General features: G+C 44.2%; 5 protein-coding genes across 5 annotated transcripts; 2 read left to right on the top strand and 3 right to left on the bottom strand.

Moving 5' to 3' along the window:
* Positions 1 to 886: 886 nt before the first annotated feature.
* Positions 887 to 1995, top strand: BO87DRAFT_452313 (uncharacterized protein; the record flags this gene model as incomplete). The annotated part of the gene is made up of 4 exons (XM_025628496.1): positions 887 to 924; positions 991 to 1226; positions 1260 to 1837; positions 1975 to 1995. 4 exons carry the CDS (start codon positions 887 to 889, stop codon positions 1993 to 1995), a joined length of 873 nt encoding a protein of 290 aa, XP_025473784.1.
* A 1294-nt stretch (positions 1996 to 3289) lies between these two features.
* On the bottom strand, positions 3290 to 3553 carry BO87DRAFT_267957 (ankyrin repeat domain-containing protein; the record flags this gene model as incomplete). Its single annotated transcript, XM_025618898.1, has 1 exon — positions 3290 to 3553. A coding segment is annotated over one exon (264 nt), but the record flags the coding sequence as incomplete, so codon positions are not given.
* A 3817-nt stretch (positions 3554 to 7370) lies between these two features.
* Positions 7371 to 8025, bottom strand: BO87DRAFT_322528 (uncharacterized protein; the record flags this gene model as incomplete). Its single annotated transcript, XM_025619980.1, has 2 exons — positions 7371 to 7831; positions 7878 to 8025. Coding segments are annotated over 2 exons (609 nt in total), but the record flags the coding sequence as incomplete, so codon positions are not given.
* Positions 8026 to 9326: 1301 nt separating this feature from the next.
* BO87DRAFT_402348 (TPR-like protein) lies at positions 9327 to 10685 on the bottom strand (the record flags this gene model as incomplete). The annotated part of the gene is made up of 6 exons (XM_025625679.1): positions 9327 to 9756; positions 9829 to 9905; positions 9939 to 10031; positions 10065 to 10190; positions 10248 to 10554; positions 10600 to 10685. 6 exons carry the CDS (start codon positions 10683 to 10685, stop codon positions 9327 to 9329), a joined length of 1119 nt encoding a protein of 372 aa, XP_025473781.1.
* A 2343-nt stretch (positions 10686 to 13028) lies between these two features.
* BO87DRAFT_322525 (uncharacterized protein) lies at positions 13029 to 13484 on the top strand (the record flags this gene model as incomplete). Its single annotated transcript, XM_025619979.1, has 1 exon — positions 13029 to 13484. A coding segment is annotated over one exon (456 nt), but the record flags the coding sequence as incomplete, so codon positions are not given.
* Positions 13485 to 14899: the final 1415 nt, after the last annotated feature.

Here is a 14899-nt window from a genome sequence, read left to right as displayed (position 1 = left end):
GATCTTTCCATCGTTCTCTATTTAGAACATGATCTTCTGCGGTGACATCTCGTTTTACTTGATCTCAATTGGTCAGGAATAGTGATCACGCTATTCCATCATTACGATCTTTACCTCCAATATATGCTTACGCACCGCACACATTAGTCGACTCGTCTTGTTCACAACTCATTTGAGTGTGACAAAATATCAATGAAATCCTGTAGAGCACGTATGTGGTCTCGACAGCAATAATATGTTAAGATATAATTACATTACATGGAGGATATATATTTCGCATACCCTTGTCACTTTCAGGCCAAGAATTTGGTTGCAAGCATTCTAATTTAGCATTCCCTCTGTTTTGAACTAGCAGAAGATTGAGATCTATAAGTATGGCTGCCAGTTCAGCAGGTTTTGGCGAGGTGTTTTGATTACTGAATAGAGATAGCTCTTTCATATACCACTTAAGTAGTACTTACAATAAACACCCTTCAGCCTTCATTTGCTTCAATTCAGTATACTGAAAATTGTAATCACATACACTCTCTTTAAGGATATTAGCAAGGCTGGCATGCAAGGGGTGCCTATTGCTCGGATGGCATGTCCACATCAAGGCAACCTATTAGAAGACACCCGGTCGCATTCTTCGCTCCGTGTCATCGCAATATTCTCCAGTGTGATCCTCGGGGAGAGGTCTTAGCACTGGGTTGAATAAATGAGACGACCATAACCCTTATTCTCCTAAAATTCTGTGACTACAATGAGTTGGCCTCTACGGGGGTTTGGTTGATTTCGAATCCTTTACTTTGGAGCTCTTCTCAAATTTTATCTTCTTTCCTATTCATGACCAATCTTCCAACCAACCATGAACGAAAGGAGCTCAATATTTGAGGCAAAAGTACCCATGGCTTTCTCGAGGAGCTCAGCAATTGATTACGACCAGTCAAAATTATCGGAAGACAACTATGTCTCTGATGATGCGTGCTAATCCCCTTGTCTCTATTGTAGTCCTAATAAACAATCAAGGATCATCATCATTACCGTCGGAAACAAGAACTACTCCATTCCGGAAAATTATATACCAGGGCATCTGCTAGTCCAAGCCAGACAGTCTCGGTGTTCACGTATTCTAATTGGAGATATCGACGCGGATGTTGGCCACACCATCCTACATTTCCTATATAAAAGGGAATATGAAACGGTCTTTTGCGCGGAAACCCAAAAAGAGCCACACAACGTTAAACGTGAATATGAGAGAAGCGTCCAGATTTACTAAGCCGCCAGGAAGCACGAGATAGACGACCTCGACGCGCTTGCCCAAAAGTACATTATGACTCTCAGCGAAGCCCTGTTGATTTTCCAGATCCTTCAAGGAGCCCGGTCGATATTTTCGAGATTGCCTGAGAATGAAGAATGGTTTCATCACTATCTAGACTCTAAGCTTTCTAGCAGCTTTGCGGAGGATGAGACAATATTACAGCTGGACGACTTCTATAAGGAGATTGTGAATGATCCAGCATTCAGCAAAGCTGTAGTGAAGATTATAGTCAAAGTCTTTACCACCGAGACCTCACGCTTGCGAAACATTCTTAGATTTACCGGCGGCGGTAGTGAAACGAAGGATGATGGCGAGTCTTCGCGTGAACAATCGTTTCCAGTTACCCAATCCGAGCCTACCGATGACCACAACGGAGAAAAATGGTTTAAAGCGCTGTCTAAAGAACATAGCGCTGCGAATATCTCATGTTTATCCGCTTCTGATCGGAACTGCCCGTGTGGTGAGCCCGCAATCGAGCTCCTTCCAGTTGATTGCGAAATGGCCAACTCCGAAGTTCACTACATCACGAAGACAATGGTGATTGGGGTTGGGGCTTTCGAGGATCAGAAACTAAAAAGAAGAAGAACAAGAACAAGAAGAGGCCACCTAAACAGCATGCTGAGTGTGACTGAAAAATGATTGGATGCTTGGTTGTAACGAACTTTCGGGTGTAGACAATGCCAGCGCAATACTGATGTCATATGACAATTTTACTGTCTCGGCTGCTACATAAACTCTGGAAATGCCTTACAAGTAAACATTCGATTTATTGGCTGTTGTTCAGTTTCATCTGTATCACCCCGTACAATACCACGTTCAGTCATTCCTTCAGTCAAGCAACGGTGCAGGTACAAGCCTGACACCTTTCGAAAGCAACTCATGTGAGCCATGGCCCCCGTCCTATAGCCCTCAGTTTTTTATGGATCATTTTCCCCTGAGAACCGAGTGAAGGCTGGAAACAGTAAGAACTAATTCCTCAGCGTGGGCAGACTCCTCAAGCATATCCTCCACCTACGCAGCTCTATAGCCGAAGGACTTATAGGACTTGGCTGTGTGGGATCTCAGGTATCAGTGTATTACCGCAAAAATCATGGATATTTCTTTAATGTGGTCTCACCCTTCTATGTGGCATTAAACATAGGGATAGCTAGGTCATTGCTTTGTGCTTCCATAGCTATTAAATACAACTGCATACACCAAGATCTACCACCACATTCCCAATGACAATTACCAGTCCCTCATTGCCTGAGCCCAAACCCACTCATATCTGATAACGTTACCACGAACTTTCTCCCTAATGAGCATCTTACTCTGGCATATGAAGGCAACATCACGTAATGTCGTGGCGTCTTCTTTTTCTTCTATCAAGAGAGGTAATTTTGATCTTCAAGCACTATTCTTTCCTAGTCCGGAGGCTGCACTCATCTTGAGGTCAAATAGCAAAACAGATATGCAAGGTAATAAGATGCTCAATCTGTAGCACAAGCATATTGCCACATTTGGAGATGTGCGGAAGATACTAATTCTAAATTACTGCTGGATACTGGACCGCTGGGTACACAGGCTCAGCTGAAATATCATAGACTGCTACTCATGCTTGGAGGCCTGATTCTCTATTCGTCTTTATAGTTACGTATATGTAGACTTATTACCCGGATTTTACGAAGAAACGCTAACGATTGATTGGGGACGGTGTATTATATGAGCAACATCAGTCAACTAATGAGCGAAGACCAGATCGTTATCTGCTTTAGTCCCGCGAGCTGCGACGGGCAAAAATATGCCTCAGTAAAACGAATAGTATTGATGTTAATAATGATTATGCCCCAATCGTCGCATAGATGGGATGCAGGAAGCTATGACCTCATTCCCTATGCGCATCGATCAGTGGTGAGAGCAATACAGGAACTAATGATATGCATAATCAAACAAGTCACCACCTATGTCTTCAGTCATGTCAGATCCACCCAATCCCTCGCTCTCGCTCAAGTCATCTTTTGCGCCAGCTTGCAGAAGAATGTTGACAACCTCTGTGTTCTTTCGTCTTGTAGCTGCTGTCAAAGCATTTCCATAGATACCCCCACGAGCATTGACGTCTGCGCCAGCATTCAGTAACATTTGTACCAAGCATACTCGTCCATACATGGCCGCGGCTTGCAACGCATTACCATGATATCCTCCTTGAGTGTTGACCTGAGCACCGGCATCCGGAAGAGCTTGTACCACTTCTTTACTCCTAAAATGAGCCGCTGCCTGGATTGCGCTCCCATACTCGAGACCTCTTGCACTGGGGTCCGCACCTCGAGATAAGAGCAATGTAACAGTTTCTGCCCGACCTTTCTCGGAGGCGTAGTACAGAGCACTGTTTAAAGCCGCATGACGGTCATCCCCTTGAGATGCGACATGGTCCAGCAATGTTTGCATTATATTTAGTTTTGCGCGTACTGCATGATCCAAAGCATTGCCGTGGGGGCCGCTGGAACCCGTTACATCAGCCCCATATTTAAGGAGAAGCCGTATCATTTCTTCATTGTTATCTTCTAGGACAGCCACCTGCAGAACACTTCTGCCCTGACCATCACACGCATTGACATTCGCCCCAGATCTTAGGAGCCCCTTGGTTTCAGAAATGTTTTTTCTTTGGACAGCGACATGGAGGGGAGTAGTTTGCAGATCTGTCATTGGGGGGCCGTAACAAATACCAATCTCATCGAGGCCGTCGTCGAAGTCGTCAAAGTCATCGTACCCACGTTCAGCCATGATAGACTATTCAGCAGGCTTGGGGCATGGAAAGGCTATGTTCGTGAAAGGTTGGGTCAAATGAGCGTTTTTCAATCTAGAGGGGGAAGGTAAGGCCTACTTAATATTATCTTGGTTGTAGCTACCCCGCATTTTTAAACAACAACAAAAAGACATTAGGGTGCCCAACCCGTGTTAACAAATCTGCTCTAAGTGAAAGTTCCGGCATTTCTAGATTAGCTGGAACCGCGTTGCAGCTGCACATGCGCGTGGGATTTGGTGTTCGAGGACCGTGTTACGTGGTCTAAGATGATTGGGCGCTTCACTGAATGCTATTCGCTAAGACCTGAAACAGATCTTATGGCAATATGGGTTTCTAATTATTCTCAAGATCTATTGTATTAGACTGAATCACTACCAACACAGTATTACTGAAGGGATCACATAAGGGATCACTTACTATATAACCTAAGGATGTTCGTCCTATATATTGACAATCGCAGATGTTGCGGCAAGGAAGAAAGGTCAGGAAACCTTTTTGATTTGGATGGATAGAATACTAAGTAGGTCAGATACTAAATCAACGGTTGGACGGACGGCTGGGCGGGCCATCCTGCTATCCCAAATGAAAGATACCTTTTTAGTTCTATAATATCTCAATCAATACAATGTTTGAGAGGCTCTGACTCTGTATATAGATTAAATATACAAAGTTTTTTTTTTTTTTTTTTTTTTTTTTTAGCATAATGTATTCAGATATTCAAGGATTTTATTTCATAGGATGTATCAAATATTTATACAATACAAGTAAAATACAGGTATTTTATATGAATTACTACTTTGTGTAGCTATAAAGATTCGTTTAAGGGATATAGAGATTCTTTATATCATTTAAAATCTATATATCAAGAATCAAGTCTCCTGGAGTTCTCAAATAGATATGTTAAATAAAAAAAAATATGTTATATAGTATTACAGGATGGCCCCTCCAACCATTGATTACGTTGACTAAAGTGTAAAGGCTCGTTCTTATTGACCTCAAGTGGGCCATGCATATACAGTTTTTTTTTTTTTTTTTTTTTTCTGTTCATACGCTGACCCCTCGCCTGAGCGATATGCAGGGTACCACTAGGTCTATCCTCTATGTACATCTGTAAACCGTAGACTATTACTTACGAACTTGGAGCCTCGTCAAGGTCTGTGGTGGCTAGTGCCTGGGGTTGTGTTCTGCCGGCCTCATGGCGCGCGACTTCGAAATCTCTGCGATGCCTCTGCAAAGTCCAGTACCGCTGTGAGAATGCTACTGTCTGGCGGAGCATCTTCCAACCTACCTTTCTTATCTTGACCTGCTCCTCCCAGCATCTCTAAGATGTTATTGAACGCTATCCCAATCTTCTGCCGCATGCCTTGGCGCAGCCCCTTCAGTTGCGGGCAGTCAAGCAGTACATGGACCACTGTCTCTATTTCTCCCCACTCGCATTGTGCGTGGTCTTGAAATCCGTGCCGCTTGCTGTGTGTCGCGAGCCATGAGTGACCGGTTCGGAGCTGCGTGAGGAGGTAGGCTCGATTCCGGGGAAATGAGCCGTATAGCCGGCGTGTGCGGCTTGCGGGCAGGCCTTGATCAATCTGACGGAGGTGTCCTCCCTTTGGGGAGGCCCTCCACTTATGTTCACAATCTTTGCTGATCTTGTTGCGGATATGTCCTTTCTCGCGCGAGAGAAGGCGTTGGAAGGGGTGCTTCTTTTCCAGGCCAACTGCCTCCTTAGCTAAGTGGTCTGTGGTGTCATTGCCGGGGTCGCCGCAGTGTCCCGGGACCCATTGTAGTCGCAGTGGGATTCTACATGCGTTCAGCTCTCTCGCCGACTGGTAGATGGCTTGGATAATGCGCTGGCCGGACTTGTTCCATGAGTTCGCGATCATCTGCAGCGCTGACATGCTATCGCTGAGGATGGTGGCTGGGCCTCGGGTCATTGTTGCAGCAGCTGGACTTTTCTGTGCTAGTTGGAATACCAGCCCGATGGCGTAGTAGGTTGCCATGAGCTCTGCCGCATATACTGACCAGTAATCCATTGTACCGATACTGATCTGTCAGGATCCTATAATCTGTTGGTTGTGGTCTAGGGCTACTGCTGCTGCGCCCAGTTGTCCGGAAGCGTTGGAGAAGACAGCAATTTCAGTCATCGCTTGCCTTGTCAGAGCACTGGCTTTGGCCTTTTCCGGATCTGGCTCAATGTCGATTTCCGTGAACGACGGAGTCCACCATGGTGCTAGCGGTTTGGGATCGATGATTCCCAGGGCTTGCAGGCGGCTGAGGTCCATCGTTCGCATTGTTGGAAACGCTGGCTAGTCCCAGTGTGTGTACTCCGTGCCCTCGCTCGGGCTATCACCTCATGGACTGGGTGGTCCGCTGGTAGGGTGCTGAAGCGGGCGATCACGGTCTGCGCCCGCTGTTTGAGCCGCAGGTGGGTCGGTAGTATGTAAGCTTCCACTTCGAGTGCGGCTGTGGATACGGTGCGGAAGGCTAAGAGTATTCGGATCAGAGGAGCTCGTGGGACTGTCCGCAGGAGTCTCAGGTGCATTTTATTCTAAAGCGGGTTGTGGCAGATGCTGGATGCATAGTCAACCACCGGTGTGATACAGGCTTGGTAGAGTTGGTGTATCTGTTCTGCTTGCAAGTATCTTAGCCCACTTAGGGCCAGGCTGACTTTAGTTGCTTGTTTAACTGCTTCCTGGACATGTTCCTTCCATTGTATCTCTTTGTCGAAGATGACTCCCAAGACCTTGGCTGTATCGGCTGGCTTGATGACCTGGCCGTTCAAAAGGGTTTGTCCTGTTCAATGGGCCGTTTTACGCCGGGTCAAGTGGATCAGCTCAGTCTTTTCGGCGGCAAAGGATGTATCTATTCATCGCGCCCATTCCTCGATCCGCGGGATGTCCTCTTCCTCGATCTTCTTGTTGTTTGGCAGGCTCGAAGCAACCCACGAGAATTTTATCTTACATATACTGGGACGGGATAGCTAAACTGTATATGCTTTCTATGAAGTCTACCCAATATTGGTAGATTTAAGACGGAAGGCCTCTGTGTAGCATGTTGTTTGCTACTTAAATAAGGAGCCTCCTGTTATAACCTTATATTAAATACTGCCGACGATGCTTTCACGTCGGCATTGAATATTGTGGAGATATTTAACTTTCGCTGCCATTTGCTTCTAAAGCCATAATGAAGCGGTAAAGCAATAGACACGGACAATCCATGCGGGAAAACTACAGGCACCCTTGACAAACATCACAGTAATTGACCTTTTTTACAATAGGGCATTCACCAAGCTCGCTAGAGATCCTCTCGACAAAGGGGATAGAGCTTGAATCCTTTAAGCTTTCTCAAGATCATGTCCACTTTCTGAGCCAGCATATCTAGTTCCAGTTCGAGAGGGCAAACGTTACCAGCACCGCAGTTATGTCTCAAGTTTACTTTTGCACGAGAAATACGCAAGGCAATGGTCTCTGCAGAACACGTTCGAAACGGGTGCACAGAAGGCCAGAGCTCAGATTTCCTTAAGGCTGAGAAATATTCTGCCACGCGGTGCTCACCGGTGCAATGTTTGGTGTAGAGCTGGTCATTGCGGCAGGCATGGCACTTTCCCGCTGAAACAGGATGAGTTCTTCCACAGCGTACACAAACCAGCCCTTGCATCTCATATCCCCGTTGGTTATCCTTCAGAGACTCTTCAACGGATTGCATTTCACACAATATTTTTTGCTGAAGTACTTCGATACGACCCGCTAAATCGTCTGTCAATGGTCAGACAATCCAGTCAGAGATAGAACGGGTACATACCCCCGATGGCATCAGGTAGAAACTTCAGAATATCAATTTCCTGCCACTTATTGAGGAATTTAGGAGACAGCCGAGTCTGAGCACTTGCAGATAGTCGGGAAAATTGATCGTTATCACGAAAAAGGTGTGCAGCAAGTACAGGGCTTCCGCATACTGGTGTCACTACCTACACTCTTTGATTGTTCCAGCAACCCCAAGATGAAACAACGCTAGACCTAATCTGGAACCGGATGGAATAATAGTGTTTTATAACATAACAGTGTACGGTAAGGACATGTACTTAGTACGGTAATCTATAAACATCTCGACTAGTAGAAGTAGCAATAAAGATTCCAAAAACCGAGGGACGGTTCTTTTGTGGGAAGTAATAGTAAATGGGTGTTCCACATTCCAGGCTATTCTTTTATACAGATTATAGAAACTAAGAGACTGTTGTAGAGACTAAAGAATATTCTCCTAATGGAAATCAAACCTTATGATTGCAACGTGCCCATCTGTGAACTCAAGGGCAATCGTAGTATCCTTAATAGCAAATCATATATAAAAAACAATAGTCAGTAGGAAGCCACAGAGCCCTTTTACCTCATAGAGAGACCAAAGAGTTCGCGACACATATAGGATAATTGGGAGTAGATTGGTTGACCACCGAATTGACCGTGCTGGAAAGGCCGGTTAGTGTACCCTGCTCAACGTCCGTGGCTGGGTGCCAGATTTTAATAGTCTTATCCCGCGAGCCTAAGGCCAGCTTGCGGCTATGTCGAAACATTTGTATATGTGATGAGTATGAATAAGATGAGAGTGAATGTCTAAGGTCATGTGGTTTGCTGATTGTTTGCAGCTGACGTGCTATCAGATCCTACTATCTTCCTAATGTTTGATACTGTCATTGTGAGCTGCCTAGATCAGATTAGTTGAATATGACAATCCTAGATTTAAACCTATCACAGTAGTTGTATATAACAAAAGTCTACTAAGACCTATACATTGAGAAAAAGAGGAAGCTCGACATGTTCATTATTAATGTGAGGGCCTCAGGGAGTGATCTCATTATTTCATTCGTTGCGTCAAAGACTAGAACACTAAACTAAGGAAAGAAAAGAGAAAATAAGGCAACCGTCTCTGCTGCAGAAAGCTTTACAGGCGATCTCAAATTTGGCTTGACCAACAAACCTATTACAATCGCTCCGAATCTTACTGCCAAAACACTAGCGTCATTATCTTATTGAGCAGGCCGTATGAAAGTTATGGGTTGTCTGAAACACAGTCTGTTCAGTATACAACTTTTACTAAAATTACACCATCCCGCTCAATAGTCTACCCGAGCTAATATCTTGGCAGTGGCTCCGAAAAACATTCAGGGTGTGTTTGTTGGTCAAGCCAATTTCGAGATCCTCTATAGAGAACAAATTTAACAAACACGTCAAACAGATCAAATGGAATCCTTCCAGTTTACCTGTTGGTGCCAAATTCCTCGGTCTCCCATTGCTGCAAGGTCTGTAGATTTGACGAAATGTCGGGATGATCAAGTCCTAGAACTTGTTTCTGCTTCGCTAATGACACTTTGAGTAACTCAAGAGCAGCAGCATACTGACCTAAAGATTTCCAGGTAAAAGCAAGATTGGCCATACTGGTCAGTGTAAAGGGGTGGTCCTCGCCAAGCTTTATCTTGCTTGTCTCCATCACCTGTATCTCAAGCTGCTCGGCCTTCTCCCACCGGCCCTGGTTCCTGTATGTTGATGCCAGGTTGGCCATACTGGTCAGTGTAGAGGGGTGGTCCTCGCCAAGCTTTATCTTGCTTGTCTCTATCACCTGTATCTCAAGCTGCTCGGCCTTCTCCCACCGGCCCTGGTTCCTGTATGTTGATGCCAGGTTGGCCATACTGGTCAGTGTAGAGGGGTGGTCCTCGCCAAGTTTTATCTTGCGTGTCTCCATCACCTGTACGTCAAGCTACTTAGCTTTCTCCCACCGGTCCTGGTTCCTATATATTGATGCCAGGTTGGCCATACTGGTCAGCATATCAGGGTGATCCTTGCCAAGTTTTATCTTGCGTGTCTCTATTACCTGTATCTCAAGCTGCTCAGCCTTCTCCCACCAGCCCTGGTTCCTGTATGTTGATGCCAGGTTGGCCATACTGGTCAGCGTAGAGGGGTGGTCCTTGCCAAGCTTTATCTTGCACGTCTTTATTACCTGTACAAAAAGCTGCTCAGTCTTCTCCCACCGGCCCTGGTTCCTGTATGTTAATGCCAGGTTGGCTATACTAGTCAGCGTAGAGGGGTAGTCCTCACCAAGTTTTATCTTGCCTGTCTCTATCACCTGCACGTCAAGCTATTCAGCTTTCTCCCACCAGCCCTGGTTCCTGTATGTTAATACCAGGTTGGCCATACTAGTCAGCGTGTCGGGATGATCCTCGCCAAGCTTTATCTTGTATATCTCCATCACCTGCATCTCAAGCTGCTCAGCTTTCTCCCACCAGTCCTGGTTCCTGTATATTGATGCCAGGTTGGCCATACTGGTTAGTATAAAGAGATAGTCCTCACCAAGTTTTATCTTATTTGTCTCCATCACCCATATAAAAAGCTGCTCGGCCTTCTCCCACCGGCCCTGGTTCCAGTATATTAATGCCAGATTGGCCATACTGGTCAGCGTAGAGAAGTAATCCTTGCCAAGTTTTATCTTGCTTGTCTCCATCACCCGCACAAAAAGCTGCTCAGCCTTCTCTCACCGGCCCTGGTTCCAGTATGTTGATGCCAGGTTGGCCATACTGGTCAGCATAATAGGATAGTCCTTACCAAGCTTTATCTTGCTCATCTCTATTACCTGCACCCCAAGCTGCTCGGCCCCCTTCCAGTGCCCTTCCCGACTGTATGCATCCGCTAATATCAGAGTGCTTGTAAGAGTGTCTTCATCCTCCATCTCTAATATTTTTACTCTTTGCTCTCTGGACTTTGAAGCTATATTCATTACATCTGTCATGTTACCACTTACTAATGCATACTGTACACCTCTGTATAGTAGCACAGCCCATTATATCAGACAGACTTCTGATTTTGGTTGTTGTGACATTACCGACCTAACATGTGGAAAAAGCTGCCAACATCTTTCCCAATTCTGGTACTCACCAGTTGGAAACTCCCGGCACAGGGTACTGATAAACTTTCCATTCCATTGCTCCAGTTATTTCCTTAATTTTAACCAGGAGCGAGCAGCCAGTTGTACAAGCTGATGCATTGTCAAAATATCATTATCCTCACTGACAGATATAAATAAATAGTCTCTTAGTGTTATAATATCCCACTGAAAGCTATCATCTGTATCAGATTCAGATATACTATCTGTGTCTTTATCACTCAAGTCCTTCATGGTCTTTGTAGAACTCAAGTAGCTTTTCTTCGTCTCATAGTTCACTCAGAGAAGGTCCTCTGGAATCCCCTGTCAGTCAAAAAAGCTTATCAGAGAGAGTAAATCTGCTGCTGACTGTCTTGCTTTTCAAATATACTCAAAGGATATTTACTATATCGCCAGGATAGAGCTCCTTGCCTTCCAGTCACAGTAGTGATACTCTGGTTCATATTCAAGAAATTTAATTACTTTCTTATAATTCTCCCGAAATCTTTCCAAGTACTGAGATATCAAGCATCAGGGCCCTTGACAATAGATATAGGCTGCTGCCTGGATAATTGCCAGTGGCATAAATTCAAATTCCTCCACCAATTCACTGGCTTTTTCATCCTCTTCTTGTAGTCGGGATTTTTTTTGCAGAAGCTCCACGGCCTCAGATTTACTCATAAATTCAATATCAATAATATCCTTGTAATGAACAATTCTTGATGCTATATCTTTAGACCAACTTGTTATAATCATTAAGCCACTCTCGCTTTAGGGGAAATATTGCAATAGTGGTTTTACTGGAGTATTAGCTTGGCTGTTGACTGTATCCCTCAGGCTTGTAGGCGGTGTGGTAAGGAAGTTATAGTTATTAATATTGTCAAGAATAAGGATCCAGTTATCTCTTTTCCTGTCTCGGAGCCAATCTTCGATAAGTTTATATATATTGACCTGTAGATTCTGACGGTCCAGTATTTTCACCTGGTCTGCAATGTCCCGAAGACTTTGTTTATACCAGGTAATATTACTTGCATAGATCCAGAGCACCCATGTCGCTGGCGATTGGCGTCATATCTAGTAGGAAAATTCTATGGCAAGTTGTGATTTCCTTTGAATCAAATCATTAGCAAACCTACTACCCGCTGGCGGCTTTGCACTAACCCTATACCACCCAGGCCAACGAGCGCTATCCTAGACCCAGGGGCCAAGCTTTTTTCTCGAATTTGAGCCAGGAGTATGTCACGGCTGACAAAATCTGGACCACTTCAATACAGAACAGTCGATAGCGGGCTTACAGGAGTTTCGGGTCATTCTAGAGGCTCAAAAATTATTATTTAAATCCATTTTCCCAGAGGGAACCCTACCAGAAAGCTGGTGGATATGGCTGCCACCGTGAAATATATTATTAATACTATTATCTGCATAGCCTGCAAATAATTTACCACCACTCTCAGCACTCACTTCAGATATATTCAGGGTAACAGGACCCTTTAATATTAGTCCACTAGGCATGGCGATCGTATTAGGATCCTCAAACACAATAAAGGAAAAGTAGCTAAATAAAATAAAGAGTACTAATCAATAGAAGATTAGAAAATTTGGTCTGCTTGAGGTGCGGGAGACCATGGACTTCAAATGGGGCCAGCACAGACATTAAATCCCCCTTTAACCAACTGCATGTTGGCGTGCTTTATTTACTGCTGCATATTCCAGCACAATCTTTCTTACAGTTGGGGTCAAAAGAACCAATGATTCAGCCCACTCCGCTGACATTATAAGGCTGAATCTAAAAGTAGAGCTATGTCTAGCTCTACCGGGCAAGTCAGATATTAATAACACATGATCAAATAGCGGGGTAGGCCAAGATTCTTAGGCCGCGGCAATTAAGAATATATCTTGCGATGTCCCAGAACCAAATGACTTCTTACCTCAGGATCTCTTCGTATTGATTGAATTTTACTTACTCAATACAATTATTCCAAAACATAATCCTAAACTTCATTAATCTCTTCTAGCAAGGTATCTTCATCTGATCTTATTTCAACAATAGATCCGTTCAGCGTGGCTCTTAGTACTCTAAGTATCATCAATACAGCATTACAGAGTATTAATACTTTAATCTATACTATCAATGCGATCAAAGATGTGCCTGGCATCATTATTAATCTAAAAAATGAGCTGGCAGCAGTAAACACGATTCTTATTACTTTGGACAATGCACAAAGGGATAAAAAGCTTGAAGCACTCACACTCAAAGCAAAGACTGCGTTGCAATTAGCCATTACTAATTGCGCAAGGGCCTGTGACAACTTTAGTACGAAGCTGAAGCAATGGACAAAACACTCAAATGAGAAAATTCACTGGTGGGATCGTGTTCGTATTAGTCTTTTTGCGGAGGCAACAATCAAGGCTCTCAGCAAGCAGCTCAGCTGCTGCAAATCTACTATGAGCACGGCAGTCAGCACGGCAGTCCTATATATACTTATTTACACACACGCGTAGCTCCAAATTACTGCCCGCGTTATACTTACCTGGTTAATAGATTGACAACAGCCACATCAAACACAATTACTGATACAATACAAAGCAGGCTGCGAGAGACAGAAATTACAATCTCCCAGAAAATAATAGAGATAGATGAACAGAATACGAAGACAGAGAAAGTATTACAACAGGCCAATACCACATAATACACAGACGATAGTGATCATTCTGAGCTTATTGAACAACTTCAAGAGCAACATATAGCACTCAATCTTTCGCGGAAATTTTTGGAAAACTTACTATCAGAAGCTCATCACATACGCACCGGACAAAAGATTACTAAAATCAATATAAGTAATGGGGGCAAGCTCCTTATTGGCCTCATTAATTATGAAAGTAGCCGTGAGGAGGTCCGTCAGGAGATCCATGATATTAAGGCCACGAGTCACAACAAAGGTATTGTGGGAATGGTCAAGGGTTTAGATATAAATAATTTCTTTAAGGACTAGGTGGGTAAGTTTCAGGTCCAAACCAACTTCACTCTGCCATACAAATTACTATAGGGATCCGAAGAGATGAATTGAAGTCTGATTTCTAGAACAACTGAGCCCTTGAGGCCTGTATAACAGTGACAACACGTAAACCCCTGTGAATCGGGTAATATCAGTGAACCATCTCGGATAAACACTTAGGCGGTCTCAATAACGCTTGATATCTCCTGACAGTAAGCATTACAAAGACAAGGAAAAGCCGCAAAGGATGATCATTTATGACAACTATAATTTAAAGGATCGGATGATCTTACAATTTCTTCTGTGAATCAATAGATGTGGATCTTGGCGAGTCATCACAGATTTGGTATCGGCCCGGTCCGAAGGTCAAAAAAGCCAGAATGACTAAGGAAAACCCAAGAGATGTGGCCACTTGTTCCTGACAGTTCCACCGCTCGTTGCCCCTCCATCAGCATATTGCTATCAACCACACTCCTGCAGCATAAGTAGTACAACCCATTTGGCTCTGCTTGTCATTTTCCTGAACCTGTCAGAAGCCCTTCTTAGATCTAACTCTATATATTCTGGTTACTGGGAAGTCTTACCTTCTTGACTGGCATTTAAGACTTCTTACAATAGGCTCCTCGGTGGCATTTATTACCTTGATAATAATACTTTCAATTCCCCGAGTGGGACCGCTTCTCAAATTCAGGATTCCACTCTGTGGGAACAGTCCTCTTTATATGCCCCCGCCCCCGAGAACTTTGGCCGCGAGTGTACCCCGTTCAGATCCAGCCCCTCCCACCATAGAAGTCGAAGTTTTCCCCTTTTACATCATAATCCACCTGAACACCAAAATTCCATACTAGACTAGGATACAACGGTTGATAACTGGGAAGGAACTGATATCTATCATACAATCGAATGGAGGGTGACTCTTCA

The sequence above is a fragment of the Aspergillus neoniger genome, assembly GCF_003184625.1.
Source record: "Aspergillus neoniger CBS 115656 unplaced genomic scaffold BO87scaffold_78, whole genome shotgun sequence".
NCBI lineage: Eukaryota > Fungi > Ascomycota > Eurotiomycetes > Eurotiales > Aspergillaceae > Aspergillus > Aspergillus neoniger.
This window is presented reverse-complemented; position numbering and strand designations above follow the sequence as displayed.